The 21935-nt window shown below is 42.1% G+C and overlaps 1 protein-coding gene across 1 annotated transcript in view; it reads right to left on the bottom strand.

Annotated features, from left to right (window-relative positions):
• Lmbr1 (limb development membrane protein 1) overlaps nucleotides 1–12831 on the bottom strand; it is a 146277-nt gene extending 133446 nt beyond the window's left edge. Inside the window, exon 1 of the mRNA XM_074059981.1 lies at nucleotides 12567–12831. Within this exon, the coding sequence (XP_073916082.1) occupies nucleotides 12567–12632 (66 nt within the window). The 5' untranslated portion in view covers nucleotides 12633–12831. The remainder of the gene's footprint in view (nucleotides 1–12566) is intronic.
• Nucleotides 12832–21935: the final 9104 nt, after the last annotated feature.

Below are 21935 nucleotides of genomic sequence, written 5' to 3'. Positions count from 1 at the left end.
AATCCTAGAAAAACAACAACAACAAAATCCCAAAACAAATAGAAGGAGAGAAATAATAAAAATAAGAGCTGAAATCAATGAAGTAGAAACCAAAAAAACCATACAAAGAATTAATGAAACAAAAAGTTGGTTCTTTGAAAAAATAAACAAGATTGACAGACCGCTGGCAAACCTGACTAAAATGAGAGGAAAAAACCCAAATTAGTAGAATCAGGAATGCAAAAGGGGAGATAACAACAAACACCATGGAAGTCCACGAAATCATCAGAGACTACTTCAAGAACCTATATTCAAATAAATTTGAAAATCTTAAAGAAAGGGACAGATTTCTAGATACACATGATTATCCAAAACTGAACCAAGAGGAAATTAATCACCTGAATAGATCTATAACACAAAATGAAATTGAAGCAGCAATCAAGAGTCTCCCCAAAAAGAAAAGTCCAGGACCTGATGGATTCTCTGCTGAATTCTATCAGACCTTTAAAGAAGAACTGATACCAACCCTCCTTAAACTGTTCCACGAAATAGAAAGCAAAGGAAAACTGCCTAACACATTTTATGAAGCCAGTGTTACACTTATCCCAAAACCAGGAAAAGATGCCTCCAAAAAGGAGAACTATAGGCCAATCTCCTTAATGAACATTGATGCAAAAATCCTCAACAAAATAATAGCAAACTGAATTCAGCAACACATCAGAAAGATTATTCACCATGACCAAGTAGGTTTCATCCCAGGAACGCAGGGGTGGTTCAACATACGAAAATCAATAAATGTAATAAACCACATTAACAGAAGCAAAGACAAAAACCACTTGATCATCTCAATAGATGCAGAAAAAGCCCTTGATAAGATCCAACACCATTTCAGGATAAAAGCTCTAAGAAAACTAGGAATAGAAGGAAAGTACCTCAACATTATAAAAGCTATATATAACAAACCTACAGCCAGCATTATACTTAACGGAGAAAAACTGAAACCATTCCCTCTAAAGTTAGGAACTAGAGAAGGATGCCCACTATCTCCACTCCTATTCAACATAGTACTGGAATTCCTAGCCAGAGCAATTAGGCAAGAAAAAGTAATAAAAGGAATACAAATAGGTAAAGAAACTGTCAAAATATCCCTATTTGCAGACGACATGATCCTATACCTTAAAGACCCAAAAAACTCTACTCAGAAGCTCCTAGACACCATCAATAACTATAGCAAGGTAGCAGGATATAAAATCAACATAGAAGAATCATTAGCATTTCTATACACTAATAATGAACAAACTGAAAAAGTAAATATGAAAACAATTCCATTTACAATAGCCTCAAAAAAAATCAAATACCTAGGTATAAACCTAACAAAGGATGTGAACGACCTCTACAAGGAAAACTATAAACTTCTGAAGAGACTGAGGAAGACTACAGAAAGTGGAGAGATCTCCCATGCTCATGCATTGGAAGAATCAACATAGCATGGTACTGGCACAAAAATAGACATGAAGACCAGTGGAACAGAATAGAGGATCCAGATAGGAAGCCACACAACTATAACCAACTTGTCTTTGACAAAGGCACTAAAAATGTAAGATGGAGAAAAAGCAGCCTCTTCAACAAAAACTGCTGGGAAAACTGGTAGCAGTCTGCAAAAAACTGAAACTAGATCCATGTATATCACCCTATACCAATATTAACTCAAAATGGATCAAGGATCTTAATATCAGACCACAAACTATAAAGGTGACACAGGAAAGAGTAGGAAATACTCTGGAATTAGTAGGTATAGATAAGAACTTTCTCAATGGAACCCCAGCAGCACAGCAACTAAGAGATAGCATAGATAAATGGGACTTCATAAAACTAAAAAGCTTCTGCTCAACAAAAGAAATGGTCTCTCACTGAAGAGAACACCCACAGAGTGGGAGAAAATATTTGCCAGCTACACATCAAAGAACTGATAACCAGAATATATAGGAACTTAAAAAACTAAATTCTCCCAAAACTAATGAACCAATAAAGAAATGGGCACGTGAACTAAACAGAACTTTCTCAAAAGAAGAGATTCAAATGGCCAAAAAACACATGAAGAAATGCTCACCATCTCTAGCAATAAAGAAAATGCAAATTAAAACCACACTAAGATTCTACCTTACCCCTGTTAGAATAGCCATCATTAGCAACACCACCAACAACAGGTGTTGGCGAGGATGCGGGAAAAAGGAACCTTCTTACACTGTTGGTGGGAATGTAAACTAGTACAGCCACTCTGGAAAAAAATTTGGAGGCTACTTAGAAGCTTAACATTTATCTACCATTTGATCCAGCAATACCACTCTTGGGGATATACCCAAAAGGCTGTGACACAGGTTACTCCAGAGACACCTGCACACCCATATTTATTGCAGCACTATTCACAATAGCCAAGTTATGGAAACAGCCAAGATGCCCCACTACTGACGAATGGATCAAGAAAATGTGGTATTTATACACAATGGAATTTTATGCAGCCATGAAGAAGAACGAAATGTTATCATTCGCAGGTAAATGGATGGAATTGGAGAACATCATTCTGAGTGAGGTTAGCCTAGCCCAAAAGACCAAAAATTGTATGTTCTCTCTCATATGCGGACATTAGATCAAGGGCAAACACAACAAAGTGACTGAACTTGATCACAAGATAAAAAGCGAGAGCACACAAGGGAGGGGTGAGGATAGGTAAGACACCTAAAAAATTAGTTAGCATTTGTTGCCCTCAGTGCAGAGAAACTAAAGCAGATACCTTAAAAGCAACTGAGGCCAATAGGAGAAGGGGACCAGGAACTAGAGAAAAGGTTAGATCAAGAAGAATTAACCTAGAAGGTAACACACACGCACAGGAAATTAATGTGAGTCAACTCCCTGTTAGCTATCCTTATCTCAACTAGCAAAAACCCTTGTTCCTTCCTATTATTGATTATACTCTCTCTTCAACAAAATTAGAGATAAGGGCAAAATAGTTTCTGCCGGGTATCGAGGGGGTGTGGGGGAGACGGAGGGGGAGGGGTGGGTGGTAAGGGAGGGGGTGGGGGCAGGGGGGGAGAAATGACCCAAGCATTGTATGCGCATATGAATAATTTAAAAATTAATTAATTTTAAAAAGGAAAAAAAAGTATATGGCAAAGTGAAAATTTTTTTTGGCTTTTTTTTTTTCTTTTTGACAGAACCTTGGGTTTGAACTTATGGCTTTGCACTTGTTAGGAAGGCACTCTGTTGCTGGAGCCACACCTCTAGCCCCAAAAAGAAAAGTCTTTTAAAAAAAAAAGGCAAGAGAAAAGCAACAAGTCATATACGAGGGAATTTACATTAGACAAATAGCAGATGTGAAGAAACCTTACACGCAGGTAGAGAATTAGATGTTATGTTCAAAGACCAATACTAGCATTTAGAAAAGGAGAAATAAAACCAAGAGAATTCATCACAAAACCAACTCTATAAAAAGAAATGCTGTGAGGAGTCCTACACCAGAAGCAAAAGGATGATGACTACCATTAGGAAAACATGCAAAAGTACAAAAGTCTCTAGTAGAACTAATACACAAAATAGAAAGATAAGAATATCAAAACCTAGAAATAGAGAAGAACACTAAACCATAAGATGAATAAGAGAGTAAGAAAGGAACAAGGGATATATTTAAGTGCACATACAGAAAAAAATTAACATGATAGTATGTATTTATTTATTGGTAATAACCTTGAAAGTAAATGGATTACATGTCCCCAATAAAAAAATAAGAATTTTCAAAAGAAAAAAAAAAAATCAGACCCAACAATATGCTCCCTACAAGAAACTCATTTCCCCAGTTAAAACACACACCGACTGAAAGGGATAGAAATTTATCTTGCAAATGGAAATCAAAATCAACCAGGAGTAGCTGTATATTTATATCTGAAAAAAACAGAATTAAAGTCAAAAACTGTCTCAAGAGACAAAGAAAGTCACTGTATAATGACAATGTAATCAATTCTACAAGAGAAAATTACTATTGTAAATATATGTAAACCTGATGTTTCAGTACCCAATTTGCACAAAACAAACATTGTTAGATCTCAAAGAGGTATAAAGTCTAATACAATAATAGCTGGGGACTGTGAACAGTTCACTTTTATCAACTGACATATCATGCAGACAAAAAAAAAAAAAAGAAATATTGGAGTTAAACTACAGACCAAATAAGCCTAACAGGCATTTACAGAACACTTCATCCAAAGCTTATATTCTTCTCATAAGCACGTGAAACATTCTCCAGGATAGACCATATTCTAAGCCACAAAGCAAATGAAAAAAAAATTCAAAACAGTCATAATTATACCATGTATTCTATCTACCACAATGGAATAAAACAGAAATTGATGAAAGTAACTCAAGAAATTATATCAACATATGGAAATTAAACAATCTCTTTAATGACCAATAAGTCAAGGAAGAAATCAAGATAGAAATTTAAAAGTCTTCGAAACAAATGAAGATGAAAACACATCATGTCAAAACCAATAAGATATAGCAAAGGCAGTACCAAGAGGGAAGATTATAGCAATAAATGGCTACATAAACTCAATAGACATATTTCAAACAAACAACCTAACAATACAACAAAAGAAATTGGGAAAGCAAAAATAAACCAAACCCAAAATTAGCAGAAGGAAGAAATAAAGATCAGAGCAGAAACAAGTGAAACACACACCAGAAAAATCAATGAAACAAAGAGTTGGCTTTTTAAAAAGATAAAGTTGACACCTGTTAGGTAGACTAACCTAGAAAGAGTGAGAGAAGCTCCAAATAAATAAAATGGAAGATGAAAGCAAGACATTTCAACTGATAACACAGAAAGATAAAGGATCATTAGGGACTATTCTAAACATATGACAATAAATTGAAAAAAACTTAGAAGAAATGGATACATTCCTATATACAAAACCTACCAAAACTGAATGATGAGAACATAGAAAATCTGAAAAGACCAATGAATAATAAGATTGAATCAGTATTAAAAACTTTCCCAATAAAGAAAAGTCCTAGACTAGATAGCTTCATTGTTCAATTTTACTAAACCTATAAAGAACACCAGTTCTTCTCAAACTATTCTAAAGATGTGAAAGAGAAGGAACACTCCCAAATTCATTCTATAAGGTCAGACAAGGACACACAAAAAATTTATGTATCAGTATCATGACTGAACATAGATGAAAATTTTTCTTAATAAAATACTAGCAAATCAAGCCCAACAGCACAGCAAGAAGATTATGTGCTATGGTTATATGAGATTTATTCCAGAGATGCAAGGGCTCAGCATATGCAAATAAATAAACATAATATATCATATCAACAGAATGAAGGACAAAACTATATGGTTGTCTTAAGAACAGAAAAAGGACTTGATAAAAGTCAACATCCCTCCATGACAAAAACCTCTCTAAAATTTAAGTACAGAAGGAACTCACCTCAATGCAAAAAAGGCTATGCTATATGTGACAAACCCAAAGCCAACATCATCCTGAATAGGGAAAAGTTGAAATTATTTCCCCTAAGGTCAAATACAAGACAAAGATGTCCTCTTTCACCACTCATACTCCACATAATACTAGAAGTCTTAGCCAAAGCTTTAAGTTAAGAGACAGAAATAAAGGACATCTAAATAGAAAAGGAGAAAGTTGAACTACACCTTTTTGCAGATGACATGACTTTATACACAGAAATACCTAAAAACTACACAAAAAAATGTTAAAAGTCATAAATTCATTAAGGTTGCACAATACAAAATAAACAAAAAAGCAGCTTTTCTCTACACCAGTAATAAAATTTCTGAGAAGGAAATCAAGAAAGCAATCCTATTCACAGCAGCTACAAAATTTCCTAGGAAAAAATGTAATCAAGTAGTGAATGAACCCTAAAATGACAATTATAGAACACTAATGGAAGAAACTGGAAAGGATACATACCAAAAAAAAAAAGTACAAAGACATCCCATGTTCATGGATTGGAATAACTAATATTGTGAAAATGTTCATACTACCCAGATTAATCTATAAAGTCAATGTAATTCTGGTCAAAATAACAATAATCTTCACAAAACTAGAAAAAAAATTCACAACATCTGTATGGAACCATAAAGACCCCAAATGGCCGAAACAATCCTGAGCCAAAAGAACAAAGCTAGAAGTATCACAATACCTGACTTCAAAATATACTACAAAGCTATAGTAGGGAGCCAACCTTGAACTCAAACCTCTGAAACTATAGGCCAAAATAAATCCTTTCTATTTTTCAGTTGTTTACCTCAGGTATCTGTCACAGCAGTGAGAAACTGAAATTTTAGAGCAAGTAACAAGAATAGAAGATTGTACACTAGACTACTTTTCCTATTGGTTAACCTGAGGAGAGGTTAAAGGTAGAGAATGAGGAAGGTATGACTGTAAGCCAAAAATAACAGAGAAAAACAGGAGAGGTGGAACAAAAGCCCCTTACAGAGCCCTGCTACTGCCATCTATCAGTAGTGGCGGAAACACTTAACTGTCACTGATGAAAGGCTGCAGGATCAGAGTGGGCTGGCTAGGGAGTCGGAAACTTCAGAAGTCTAGTGGGAGCCCTCCTCACTGGGCTGGCTTTGAACTGTGATCCTCCTGATCTCTGCCTCCTGAGTAGCTAGGATTACAGGAGTAAGTCACTGGTGCCTGGCGAGGCTGGATAATTCTTTACTGTTGAGGACTACACTATGTAGGGTTTTAGCAGCATCTCTGTCCTCTATCCTCTGGTTGCCAGTAGCATAATCCCCTTAGTTGTGACAACCAAAGTGTCCCCAGATACTACTACATGTCTCATGAGTAGATACGGTATCTCCTAGGCAAGAACTATAGGTGTAATAAATGTCTGCTAAATATGGAAAAGGAGATTATTTAAATTTTATTATTTGGTAAACTTTTAAAATAATGTTAACCTCTAAGTGAAGGAACAGTGGAGAAACTGCTAAAGGATTACTTGAAAGTTATTGTATCAGTGTTACACATGCATGTGATAAACTGAGTAGTACAGAAGACCTTAGGAAAAGTAATTTGCTGTCCAACTCTGTTATATAGGCAGTGTCTTATTTTTATTTTTAGTTAAAGATACAAAGATACAAAAGAATGAAGATAGGCCTCTTTGTTAAATCATACAAAAGAACTAACCAAAATTGATCATAGATCCAAAAGTGGGAGCTAAAACTACCAAATTCTTACAATTAAGTGTATAAAAGTCAATCTTCATGGTTTTGGATTGGCAAGGCCTTCTTGCCAACATACATAAAAGGCAAAATTTTCAAACATAAACTGAACTTCAAGACAATTTAAACACTTTTATCCTATAATCAAGAAAGTAAAAATGACCCACAGGAGAAAACATCTGCAAGGATATTATGGCTAGAATGCATAAGGAATTCTTAGAAATAATATACTGATAAACATGAATTTTTTTATGTTTTTTTGTCTCTTGGGTTTGGGTTTGTTTTGATGAGGTCTCACTATATAACCCAACCTAGCCTTGAGCTCACTATGCAGCCCAGGCTGACCTTAAACTGATGATCCTCCTGCCTCATGTTCCCAAGAGCTGGGATTATAAGTGTATACCACCTCACCCAGCTAAAGGTGAACTCTTTTGGTGGGACTGGGATTTGAACTCAGGGGTTCACACTTGCAAAGCAGGCATTGTACATTTTGAGCTACAACTCCAGTCCATTTTTCTCTGGTTAATTTGAAGAAGGGGTCTAGAGAACTATTGCCCAGGATGACCTCCAACATTGATCCTCCTGATCTCAGCCTCCCAAGTAGCTAAGGTTACAGGCATGGATCACTGATGCCCAGCTGACGGTGAAATTTTTTACTTTACAAAATAATAGGTTTCATTATGACATTTCCACACATGAATACAATGTACTTCAATACTATTCAGACCCCATCATCCTCCCTTTCCTTCATCCTCCCTCTTTGTGGTCCCTCCCCATCCCAGGCACTGTTTAGGTTCATGTCTTTTCATTTGTTTGAATTTATGGATTTAGATTCTGCATATGAGAAAAAATTTGATACTCATCTGAGTCTGGCTTATCTCGCTTATGACATAATTTCATTCTTTATGGCTAATAATATTCCACATTTTCTTTATCCATACATCAGTTGATGGGTTCCTAGTTTGATTCTAAACCTTGGCTATGATAAATATCGATGCAATAAACATGGGTGTACAGGTACATACCTGTACATTCCTTTGAGTACATACTCAGGAGTGGTACAGCTGAATCATATGGTAGTTCTACTTTTAGTGTTTTTGAAGAACCTCCATACTGATTTCCATAGGGGCTGCACTAATTTACAATCTCACCAACGATGTATAATGGTTCCTTTTTCCCAACATTCTCACCAGCATTTATTATTTTCTTGATGATAGACATTCTGATCAGAGTGAGATGAAATCTCAATGCTCTTTTGATTTGCATTTCCTTGTGACTAAAGATGTCAAATGTTTCTTCAAGTATCTTTTGGCCATTTCAGTTTTGAAAACTATTCATTTGCCCATTTATTAATTGGATTTTTTTCATGGCATTTAATTTTTGAGGTCTTTATATATCCAGAATATTAATCCCTTGTCAAGTGAATAGGTGGAAAATACTTCTCCCATTTTGTGTGCTGGTTTTTCCCTCTGGTAACTGTTTCCTTTGCTGTGCAGAAGCTTTTTAATTTAATGCAACTAGAGTTGTCAATTCTTGCTTATTTCCTGAGCCACTGTATTCCTGTTCAGAAAGGTGTTGTTTAAGCCAAATTTTAAAGTGTTTTTCCCTGTTTTCCTGTAGTAGTTTCAAAGTTTTAGGTCTTACATTAAGATCTTTGATCCATTTTTAGCTGATTTTTGTATAGGATGAGCTGATTTTTATACAGTAGCTTTAGTCTTCTACGTGGATATCCAGTTTTTCCAACACTTTTCTCCAACACGTGTGTTTGGTATCTTTGTCAAGAATCAGATGGTTGTAGCTCTGTGAACTTATTTCTGGATCTTTTACTTTCTTCCATTGATCTATGTGTCTGTTTATGTGCTTGTACCATGCTGTTTTTGTTACTATGGATCTGTATAATTTGAGGTCAGGTTGAGCCCAATAATATTTTTTTAATTTTTTAATGGAAAAGGGGTCAGAATAGATATTTCTCTAAAGAAGATACACAAATGGCCAATAAGCACATAAAAAGATGCTTAACATTATGACTTATCAGGGAAATGCAAATGAAATGGCAATGACATACCACTTCACATCCACTAGGCTAACTATAATCAAAAGTGAAAATGACAAATAACAGTGAGGATCTGCAGAAATTAAAGTTCTCAGATACTGGTGGCAGAAACTGAAATGGTGTCACAACTTTGGAAAACAGGTTGGCAATTCTTCAAAATATTAAACAGAATTACCATATGACCCAGCATGCCCACACCTAGGTAACTATCAATGAGAAATGGAATAGATGACTACTCAAAAACCTGTACACAAATGTTCATAGTATTTTCATAAAACCAAAAGTTGGAAACAACCTAAAAGTCCATCAGCTGATAAATGTATAAAGAGGATGTAACACAGACAAACAATGGTATATTACTCGACTATAAAAAAATGAACTACTGATACATGCGACATCTTGGCTGACCTTTTGAAACTATCATGCTAATTGAAAGAAGCCAGTTATAAAAGACTACATATTGCCTGATTCAATTTATATGAAATATCCAGAATAGGCAAATTATTGGTTGCCTAAGGCTAAAGGAAGGAGAATGAGGGTGAAATAGAAAATGACCTCTAATGGGTAGAGTTTGTGAGATTAATGAAAACATACTATGATTAGATTGTGGTAATAGTTGGACAACTGTGAATACAGTACAAACTACTGAGTAAAGTGTATAGTCTGTTAATTATATCAATAAAACAGTTTAAAAACATTTGAGTTCTGGGCAACATTTCTGTTCTGATTAAAACAAAATACATACATGTGTGAGGTACTAAACAGATATCGTATAATTTCAGTGATTCCACAAGTTAAATACTCTTATATTTGTATTACGTATCTAACAAAGAAATCATACCTAAAACTCTTGCAAATTAATATTAAAAAGAAACTAATTTTAAAATGGAGAAAGAAATGAAGACACTTCACAAAAGATTCCAAATCACTAATAAACATTCAAATAGGGGCTCAAATTCATTAGTCATCAGGAAATGCCAATTAAAATCCTTTGCATAATGAATACTCTGACACCCTGGCAAGAATGGCCAAAACAAAAAAAGATGAAAAATACCAAGTGTTGTTTAAAAAAAAAAAAAGGAGGAGGAGGTAACTACACCTTTCATACTGTGCTGGCAACAGTAGAATGCAGCCCTTTAGAAACCTGTTTAAGAACATCTCCTGGGCTGGGAGTGTGGGGCAGGGTAGAGCACTTACCTAACATGTTCATAGCTCTGGGTTCAATCCTCAGCATGTAGAGAAAAAAAGTATGTACTAAACATTAGCAAATGCATACCCTTTAAAGTAGAGATTCCACTCCTCAATGTACCACAAACAGAAATGGTCATCAAGAAACATGCACAGCAATATTCATAGGCAAAACTGAGAAACTACCACAGTGCCAATCAACAGTAAAATGGAAAAATTAAAATAAATTGTGCTATGGTCACACCAATACAGCACTGAGAATGAATTATAACCACATACAATATGCAGATAGCCCACAAACATTGCTGGAAGGCTTATGACTCAACAAACACATAGCTAGACAAAAAGAGTAAGATCCCATCTGTATCAAGTTCAAAAGTAAGCAAAAACTAACTAATATTGTTAAAAGCCAGGGCAATGGTTACTCTTGGAGCAAAAAGTAAGAGGAACAGAGGAAAGGATGGGACCCTAGGTTGTTAATAAAATTTGATTTCTTAATCTGGATTCAGGATTACATAGGTGTGTTTATTATGAAACGCACTGAAAGTACACCTATGATTTTATATGCCTCCCTGTGTACTGAAGCTTCAATTAAAAATTAAAATAAAGCTAAATGTGGTACCAAAATTCCACTAGCTCAGACTTAGCATCTCCTTTTATTCCAAGGTATGACCTGACAAGCTGATCATCAATTTTCAGGATCAATACACAAATTGGTTAATTCTAAACAAGAATGTATTCACTTCAAACCGAGAGTGTGACTGAATCTGAGAGAAGTAAGTTAGAAGAGGAAAGGGGAACACACAGACACTTAAGACTGACACCGTTCGCACTACAGGAAAATGCCTTTCTAGGGCATAGAGAGAAAGTAAAGTCATAGGAGACCTGCGCTCAAGTCAGCTGCCTGATGCGACCCGCAGCGGGACGGAACAGCAGCCAAAGCTGCCCGGGCGGCTGCCTCCAGAGCCCTGCGGGAGTCCGCACCACCTGCCTGGCCCCCAGCGAGCGCGCGGAGGAGGCCGCAGCCCAGCCGAGGTGCGGCGCCCCGAACCCAGCGAAAACTGCGTGGGGGGCGCGGCACGTGGGAAGGGAGGGGCTCCACGCTCCACCCGAGCACCCCGGGCTGGATCAGCGCGGAAGCAGGTGACAGGGATGGCTGCCGGTGAAAGCCTGAGCAGAGGTGATGGGGCCCGCAGGTGATGAGGCTGGGGAGAGGGGGTTCGCAGCTGATAGGGGACATAGGTGTGGACAAGCCAAGCAGGTGATGGGGAAACAGATTACTGACAGCGCAAGTGACCAGGGGCCGCAGGTGACAGAGCGCAGGCGATGGGGGAGCCTAGGAGATGGGGCACAGGTGACGGAGGCGCAGGTGACAGGGGCCTCAGATGAGAGGGCGCAGGTGAGGGGGCGCAGGTGACGGGGGTGCAGGTGACAGGGGCACAGGTGACAGGGTCTCAGGTGACAGGGGCGCAGGTGACGGGGCGCAGGTGAAGGGGCGCAGGTGACAGGGGCACAGGTGACAGGGTCTCAGGTGACAGGGGCGCAGGTGACGGGGCGCAGGTGACAGGGTCTCAGGTGACAGGGGCACAGGTGACGGGGCGCAGGTGACGGGGGTGCAGGTAACAGGGGCACAGGTGACAGGGGCACAGGTGACGGGGCGCAGGTGACGGGGGTGCAGGTAACAGGGTCTCAGGTGACAGGGGCACAGGTGACGGGGCGCAGGTGACAGGGGCACAGGTGACAGGGTCTCAGGTGACAGGGGCGCAGGTGACGGGGCGCAGGTGACGGGGTGGGGGCGACGACGGGGCTGCCACGCGGGGTCGGGGTCGGGGTCGGGGAGGGCGGAGGTCGAAGTGGAAGGGCAGGCCCAGGGCAGGGGAGGGGGACGGAGGTCCCGGCGGGTCTGGATGCGGGGGGAGGCGGGGACGCACCGGGGCCGAGCGCGCCCCGTGTCCCGGGTCCAGGCCTGGGGAAAGGTGTGGGTGGAAGTCTGGGCCCCGTGGCGAGCGAGGGTCGGAACAGCGGGGGCGTCGGGGGAAGGGGACCAGCCCCGATGGGTTCGGGGCCTTGGGACGCCGCGCGACCCTCCCGGTCACGCACCGTGGACTCCCGCACTTGGCTGTGGAAATGCTGCTCCCGCGCCGACACCTCGTCGTGTCCTTCCATCCTCCTTCATGCCCGCCGCCGCACCGCCCGCGTCCACGCGCTCCGCCGCACCATTGCCCGCCGGCGCAGGAGTTGGACAGCCGCACGGCGACGGGGATCTGGACCTCTGCGAGTCCCGACGCCGCCGCCTCAGCCGCCGCCTCAGCTGTGGGGCGACGCCGCGGGAGCTGCGGGAGGCGGGGGACTGGCGCCGCGACTGGGGGCGGGGCGGGGGCGGGGCCTAGACGTCACACGGCGGGCGCCGCGCGTCAGAAAAGCGCGCCTCAGCGTCCGGGAAACTGGGCCTCAGCGCAGTAGGCGCCGGGGGGCGGGGCCGGGGCGGACGGGGGCGGGGCCAGCGCTTCGGGGGGGGGGGAGAGAGAGTGGGCGGGCCCTCGTGGCGTGGGCGGGGCCAGGCGCCCGGCCACAGCTCAGTGGAGGCTGCGGAACTGAGCATCCACAGGTGCTTGGTGGGGCGCGCACCACTGAGGTTTCGGAGGTGCGTGGAAAGCAGAAAGGTTACTCGGCGGGCTGGCTTCGAGCCCTGCTCATCTGGCTAGGCCGTCTGTGTGCTCCTGTTCCCCGAGGGAGTCAAGTAGCTATGGCTACGTTCGAGGCCCGCAGCTCGCGGCCCCAGGGGACCCGGGCGGAGGGAGCTCTGCCTCGTAGGTGCAGAGTCAGAAAATGGTTGTCGCTTCGCGCTCCGGGAGGCCCGGCGTCTGTGGACCGAGAAGGGGACCGCTGCCCGCCTGGGGCGCGTGCTGGGGTCGGGGTCGTGACCTCCCGTAAGCAGCTCGTTCTTCTTGACTCACCCCATTCAGCGTTATCTGTGCTTTTGTTGTAAAATTAGAGTTTAAAGGAATACTTGTAAGTTTGCCCTGGGGTTTATTCGGCTATGAGGAAGGCATTTAGTTTGCTGTTGGTTGTTGGTAGTAGAATTTGAGGTTTGTTCCCAACTGCTGCAGGCCGATAACCAACCAGTACCAGCAGCCCCGGTTGAATTCAATGTTCGCCTTAAAAAAAAAAAAAAAGTCTCAGCCCTAAGGAACTAGGAAAGAGCCAAGAAGTATTTTGAGTCTTTTTTTTTTTTTTTGGACACACACTTTCTGAGACCTGGGTTAAATACCTTCTTGGATTGATTTAGATAATTTCTGGGATAATCTAGCCCAAACAGAGGGCAAGCGGATTTTAAAGTGTACAACATTTAGACACGAATTCCAGAAAGTGGATGCATGCAGTATTTCAGATCTTTCTAAGCAGACATTGCAACCATCTAAACCTTGAGAGTTTCTTTTATGCAGCTGTTACAGAGGTTCACCCACCTTTTATTTTAGCAGTTTCCATATCTTTGGTACTTGTAACAACCCAGAATGGTAGACTTTAAAAATGGTCACATATTCACAGTTCCCTATCCCACTGTTTGGCTCACCCCTCTGCCATCTAGCTTTGCCTCTCTCCATGGAGAAATGGAGGCTTTTGTCCACCCTTAAATCTGTCGCTTGTTGTATGACTTGCTCTGGCAAATAGGAAATTAGGAACTATGAAGCTATTGTGAAATAGCTACATTAAAGCTTGCCCTTCCTGTGGTTCCTGGAAATACTCCAATATCTGGCCTAAATAAGCCCCAGGCAAGCTGGAGTTATGTGGCCCAGTCACCTCTGCTGTCCCAGCTCTGTTTTACCATACCCTGCTCTAAGATTCACCTCCCTAAAAACAGTTGTCCTGGAAGACTGTGCCAATATAAGACTATCTGTCTCTTATTCCAGGAGATGTTAGGGGCCACTACAATGTGTTGACAATTGTGACATGATCTGACTACTGTTTGGAGCCTGGACAGCAGGAGAAAGCAAAACAGGAAGACTTGTTGCAATAACTCAGAGGCTGTGTGGCCAAGGTAGAGACCATACAGTGGTGAGAGGTGTGCTGACTTTAGATGCACATGGGATGTTAGTAGAGGGAAGTTCAGGAGAGCTGTGTATCTGTCCTTAGCAACTGGACTTAGACTCACATCACCTAAGAAGTGAAGGCTTCAGTAGAGCAAGCTTGGGGATAGACCAGAGGGAGACACTCCCTGGCCACCAAAACATGCTATGCAGATATTTAGTTTCACTTCGCAACAGAAGAGCCTAACTGGCAATAAACATTGTAGAAGATGTTCTGTCTCCTTAACATCCTATGGATGCAATTGAAACCTAAATGACATACATTTTCCCATTCACCAGGTGGACAAAATGTTTAAAGTCTGACAGTATCAAGTGCTGGCAAGAATGTGTAGCAAAAGAAATTCTCCCATGCTGCTGCTAGAAGTGTGAACTGATTCCGTGTCTTTAAAAAACAATTTGGCCTCGTCCAGTAAAGCTGGAGATAACAGTCAATAACATCACTCCTGCCCCTAGGCCCCAGAGAAGTCCTGCACATGCACACCGAGAGAGGTGGACCATAGGAAAGAGCACAGGGCCCAACAGTGCAGGGTCCGTCCACAGTGGAGCAGAGATATGCACTGATCTATTCATGAAACTGAATGTTATCTTGGGGTGAAAATTGTGGAAGGAGAGCTACAGGCGTCAATGTGGATGGAAATCTAAAACATGTTAAAGGAAGTCACAGAAGGTACAACAGTATGACTCCATTTATGTAAAATTCAAAACCGTGCAAAATGGAGCAATATATCATTTAGGGAGTCAAACCTGAGGTAGAGCTATAAAGAAAAGCAGGGGAACGATGAAACTCTGAGACAGGAAGTCAGAGAAGATATTGGTCAGGACATTCAGGACTACAAAGAGAATGATAATGCTCTATTTCTTAAACTGGTGGGGGAAGTATGTAACTCTGTGGTACTGTTATTCTTTGTACCCTATGCATTATGCATAAACTGTATCTATTTAATATTTAATAAAGCAATTGTTTTAATAAGGTCCACTGTCTGGTAGCCTCATTATGGATTCCCTACCTCATCTTGGCCTTACTGAAGGGAATGTGTAAAAGTGAAATAAATGCTGTGCAAGGGTTTTGTAAGCCAGGATCCAGTACTGTGGTGAATTAGCTGTGTGACCTCTGGGCCTCAGTTAAACCAGTGATGCCCAAGGCTCTTCCTAGCTCTGCTATTCTCTTTGTGGGCTGTCTAAGTCAATTTTCTATTGCTATAACAGAGTAATTAAGACTGGGTAATTTTTTTTCCAAGACACTAGGGATTGAACTCAGGGCTTGGCTTGCCTGAGTTCTACCATTTGAGCCACACCCCAGTTCTTTTGCTTTTAATTTGTTTTTCAGATAGGGTCTCCATAACTTTTGCCTGGGCTGGTCTCGAACCATGCTGCTCCTATCTACCAGAGTAGCTGTGATTACAAATGTGCCTCACCTCACCTAGCCCAGCACTGAGTAATTTCTAAAGGAAAGAAGTTTATTTTGGCTTACAGTTGTAGAGGCTGGGAAGCGCAAGAACATGCTGCCAGAGAGTCTTTTGCTGCTCCAGCTTATGGCAGAACACAGAAGGGAAAAAAAAGCTGAGGCCAAACTAGCTTTACAGCAAGCCAATCTCACAATAATGCCCTCACTGGCATTATTAGCCCTTGGAGAATTAGCCCTTATTAATTGCCCTTATTAATTCCTTGGAGAATTAGCCCTTGTCCATGACAAAGGTACTAATGCCCAACACAGCAGGGCAATCAAATTTCATCATGAGTTTCAGAGAGGACAAATCATTTTCAATTGCCTTTCAAACCCATGTTTCTCTGGACTTTTTATTGGTTAGACAGGAAGAAGACTTTATGGGCATTAATTGCTTGGTGCCACACCTGAGGGTCATCAGGACTCTCCCTGTATCCAATGCATCCATAAGTGTTGTGGATTCCATAACAAAGACACACCAAAGCATGTCTTGATTAAAACCACTGCTCCCAACCCACTCTGCTACTCCCTGGTCCAAGCCACTTCATGCAACAAGTGGCTTCTGGGCTGATCTCCCTGCATCCTCTCTTCCCAGCCACTTTGCCATGTCTTTCCCAAACTCCATCCCAAGTTGTAAGCAAATCAAATGGGCTCCTCCCCATGGCTTCCCATCTCACTTAACCCCTAACCAAGACTTGAAGAAACCTCCAGGACCCACTCGTGGCAACTCCCCCAACCTTGTATAATTTCCATGCTCCACCACGATGTTTGCATGGGCTGTCCCTCTGCCCAGGGTAGCCCACATTGCAGTTGCCTCCCTCTCCTCACCTATTTTCACATCTCAGTGTCAAGGTTAACACTTTAAAGAAGCCACAACAACAACACAGCTGACGCAGAACCTTAACCCAACCCAGTGCTCACTTCACTTGTTTTATTTTCTTCAAAACAGGACCATTGAAATAGATCCTGCACGAGTTTGCTTTCTGTCTACACAGTCTAGGTGTCACAAGGAATTCACTTTTTTTGCATCACCAAGCAGAGTCCAGAGCCCAGCACACAAGAGGAGCACAAGTGTTGGATAAATAAGGGATTAAATATGCAAATGATGATTCCCAGCCTGGGTTACACAGGGAGACCCTATCTCAAAAAATAAAATGTGAATAAGAGAGAGAGATGGGGTAGTAGAGAACCAGCTCTTGTGAAAAAACTTATTCTAGACTACTACATTGTGCTGTTTAACCATCAATAACCCTGTGAAATAGGTATTGTCAGCTCCCTATTACCATTGAAGACACTGAGGCTCAGAGAGGTGAAATCACCTGGCAGCCTCCTTGATAGTCAAGATTCAAACTAAGATGGGTGCCAGTGGCTTGCGCCCGTAATCCTAGCTGATCAGGAGGATCATGGTTCAAAGCCAGCCCAGGCAACAGTTCACTGTATCTTATCTTGAAAATACCCATGGTAGAGTAGCTCAAGTGGTAGAGAGCCTCCCTGGCAAATGTTGAGGCCCTGAGATCAAACCCCAGTACCACCAAAAAAAAAAAAATGCCCAACACAAAAAAGGGCTGGCTGGAGTGGCTCAAGTGGTTGAGCACCTGCCTAGCAAGTGTGAGGCCCCAAATTCAGACCCCTGTGTGACCACCAAAAAAAAAAAAAGATTCAAACTACATCAAGCTGACTGATTAGCTGGAACTCTCCTCAGAGTTCCACACAATAAAACCAAAAGCTTGCATCACTAAATTGGTACATAACCAATCTCCCAGGTCACTTTGTTGGAGATTCTTCCCTTATCCATTCACCTTCCTTCTCCCTTAAATTCTTCTGCACTCATTAGTGTACTTGAATATATGCTCAAGAACAAAATGTGTACACTCCTCTGCCCCTGGAGTTCCAGGAGTAGTGTGTTAGGGCTCTCCAGAGAAACAACAGACAGAGAGAGAGAGAGAGAGAGAGAGAGAGAGAGAGAGAGAGATTGAAGATTTGGCTCACATGATTAGGAATGCTGAAAAGTTCCAAGATCTCAGTTGGCAAGTTGGAAACCCAAGAGAGCCAATGGTGTAGGTTCCAGTCTGAAAGCTGGCAGACTCAAACCCAAGAAGTGATATTGCAGTTTGAGGACAATGGTAGGAAAAGACTGGTCTCCCACCTCAAGCAGCCAAGCAGGAAGAGTTCTCCTTTAACATAGGTACTCCTCAGGTTTTCCAGTGATTGGATGAGGGCCACCTACACTAGGGATGGCTGGATGCTTTGTTCAGTCCACCAACCTAATGTTCATCTCATCCTGAAACACCTCCCTTGGGAGAAATTGCTTCTTGTTCTTCAGCACCTTGGTCATTGCTTGTGCGTTATCATCTGTGCGTTATCACTAAGGCCATTGCATTAAGCCCAGGTACTACTTGGGCTTAAATGAGCTAACAGGCAGTTTAGCACAATTTTAAAGGTAATATAAGCATATTAAGTTTACTGCATGTTGATTTCCATCATTTCATTAGCTCATAATGAAATCAGTCATATTTCATCTTCTGATGCTTTGTCCATCTTAACTTGCTTTCTTCCAACTTCAACACACACAATTTAGGACAGAAGTGAAACAAAATGGGGGAAAGGAGTAATCAGTCACATGAGCCCTTGGTGCAACAGAGGGGGCAAGAATGTCTATGAGCCACCAGAGGAATCACAGAAGTGTAAAGCTAGAGGACATGATGACTGCCCCATCCTACTGCAGCCAAGACAGGGAAATGCAAGTGCTTTCCCAAAAAGACACAAATTAGGGACCACGATAACTCAATCTTACCAGCTTCCAGCCCACCATTCTTCCCATGATATCCTGTTCCCATTAGTGGAAAACTTAGCACCTTCCCAGTCCTGAACCCCTTCCCTCAAGTGGGTTCTTTCACTGTCCTGGCTTCACCCTTCACTGGAGACACATCCAAGCCAACCCTTTGTCCCAGGTGGCAACACTCCCAGTCTGGAGGAGGTGGTTTGAGCTACAAGTTCCACATGTCCTGCCCAGCCTGAAGTCACATCTGCTTTTATTTCTCAAATGTTACACACCTACCTTTGCTTTCACTTTACCTTTAAGGCCTCTCTGTTTTCCAACTTTCACGTTCTAGCTAAAATAGGCCATGTTTCTGAGTATCACGGTTTGTCAGGCACTGGTCTGATTGTCATGTGTGTGTCATCCAGCCTAGTATTCGCCATCAGGCTATGTGCCATTGCATATTATGCCCACTCTGCAATTTAAAGAACTTGAGCATAGGTAGATAGGAATTTGCTAAAGGACACCTGGTAAATAGATGAAAAATCCAGAACTGAAACCCAGGCTGTCTATCCCAGTGTTTCTTACCATTCGGATATATGACTCAAAGTCTAGTGCTCCCAGAGCAAAGAACTGTATCATAACCCACATGTCCAAGGTACCATCTTCCAGCAGACTGCAATTCTCTCTGATAGGCCACCTGACATTTGAGTTAATTCTAGGGACCTACCCAGGACATCTCATGGGATGAGCTTTTACCCCTTGTCTTTGTCATTTGTGTGACCATCTCAAACCCCATTAGTTTCAACTTAGTGTCGTCATAAAGGGGTCCTAGTCTGTGGACATTCCAGTCTTGTGGCCTAATCTGGTGTTTTATGACAAAGCTGTTGAAAACATTCTTTTAACAGGTAACAGGTTAAGGGTCCAGAACTTAATTGCCTTCTGTACTCTTGTGATAGTGTCTACCTGTTTCAACAACACTGTCTAATGAAGGAGCCAGGGTTCCATGGAGAAATGGCTGATTGTAGTACCGGAGCAGGGAATATACTAGATGAACATAGAGCATTTTGTAGTGCCAGAAAATAAGAAAGTGATCATAAGCCAAGACAGTATGAGTAAGGAGACTGAGGGACACACAGCCAACCTGTCTAAGCTCCAAGAGCAAGATTTTTCTTGCTCCCTTGTTACTACCGAACCTAACTGGGCCTAACTGGTGGTGACAGGAGATGCAGAAAGGACAAAGGATAGACAGACAGACATGCAGAAAGTGGGATTAGGTGTGCTGGGCACTCGGGTGGAGAGACACAACAGCCTCATTGCTTCTTTTCTCTATTAATCTCTTCTCTATACTCTGCTTCTTTTCTCTGTCTTTTCTTTAAGGCCTTACTCCTTTGTAATTCTTTAAAACCCTGCTTCTAAAAGTCTTCTTTTCTATTTTTTAAAGTCTCTTTCCTTAGACTCACTCTGTCCCATGTTTTCTCTTAGCTTTTCTTCAGCATAATCTCTCTTAAAGTCTTTGCCCTCAGACTTGCACCATCCCATGTTCTCTTTAGCTTTTCTTTAGCTTAGCTTTTCTAAAGCCTATGTATAAAGTTCTCGGTGCAGACTTGCATTGTCCCATGTTCTCTCTTTAGCTTTCTTAAAGTCTTGGCCCTCAGACTTACAATCAACAGGGGTCATTCCCTTGCAAGCTTCCAACCAATTCTATCAACTCCTCTTCAGCAATCTCCCTTCAGCAAAAAAAAAAAAAACCCCATCAAAAAGCCTCCCCCATCCAAAAGCCTTGTGTCCTCCTTCAGGGAGTCTTTCATACCCACTGGTAAACAGGAGGTGGAGCAACAGCTTAGGGGAAGGGTGCAACATTGTAACAAGAGGAACTTGCTTTCCTGCTTCTCTGAAGGTAAACATTTTAGGAAGAGCAACTGAGCTGCATCTCTCCTTCTCACTCCCTTCTGTGGCTGGGGTTCTGCCAAATCTTGTTGGACTCCAGGACTGACATGACTCTAAAGGCTGAAGTGGAGGTTGAGGAGGACGAAGTTATTGTGTGCATTCAAGTTGTCCCTGACTCCTGGGACTTTCCCCAAGCGAATTCTAGTTCTGTGTCTGTTCATTTCCTCTGATCAGTTGTAAATCGCAGCTCTGTGGATACCTCAACCACAAAATTTCTTCATGAATAAAAGGTCCTCCCTTCCATTTTACGCATTCTTTTTTTTTTAATAGGTTTTCAATATGTGGCCGAGGCTGGCCTTGAACTTTCAATCCTCCTGCTCAGCCTCTTAAATGCTGGAATTGCAGGCTTGTACCACCACACCCAGTTTCTTTAAGCATTCTTTTAGTGTTTGCCATGAATTTCTTAGAAATCTGTGTGAATGTCAGTACAATCCATGCTCAGACCCTGGTTTTTTAGATCAGTTTTTTAGATTGATGGTGGTGATAATAACAATAATAGCTAAGAGCTGAATTTTATACTTTATGTCACTTAGTTACAATAGCCATGTCAGGTAAATATGTCTATTTTTTCTCACTTCACAGATGAGGAACAGAGGCACAGGGCAGATAAGATACTTGCCGAGATCTGGTAGCTGGTAAGTGAAGCTGGCACTCAGACCCTGCACTTGGGTTTCTGGATCATGTTCTTACCAGCTCAATTGTCAAGGCATTGGCTTATCTTGTATCAGCAAGATGCTGCCCAAGCATCCAGCACAATGGCGCTGAGCTCAGCCCCGGGAGTCAGGGAGTGATGGCGCATTGGCACTGGGGCTGAGGCCTCAGTGCTGTCTAGAGACCACAGAGCATTCCCCCATCCATCCATTCTCCTCCTCCCCGAGATGGCTGCCTCTTACCTTCTCTCTCCTGGAATCTCTCACACTAATTACATTTCCTTCCTGGTGGCTGACCTTGCTGTTTACTTCCTGGAAAAAGAGTGGCAACCTGAAGAGTACATCCACAACTCCCTGTTGTAGCTGTGCTTTGTCCCCCTTTTCCCAGGACCTCAGAAAGTGACTGTCTTTGGAGACAGAGGGGATCAAGTTAAAATGAGGTTATCTGGGTGGGTCTGTGAGTGGAATTAGGAAAAAAAAAAGGAGAGACATGAACAAGTCACATGTGATCAGTTTGGATGGCCTGGTTTAGTGTCTGCAGCCACCTGCAGATGAAGAGCCTCAGCAATGTAAGACCCC

This window comes from Castor canadensis, chromosome 2 (genome assembly GCF_047511655.1).
Source record: "Castor canadensis chromosome 2, mCasCan1.hap1v2, whole genome shotgun sequence".
NCBI lineage: Eukaryota > Metazoa > Chordata > Mammalia > Rodentia > Castoridae > Castor > Castor canadensis.
This window is presented reverse-complemented; position numbering and strand designations above follow the sequence as displayed.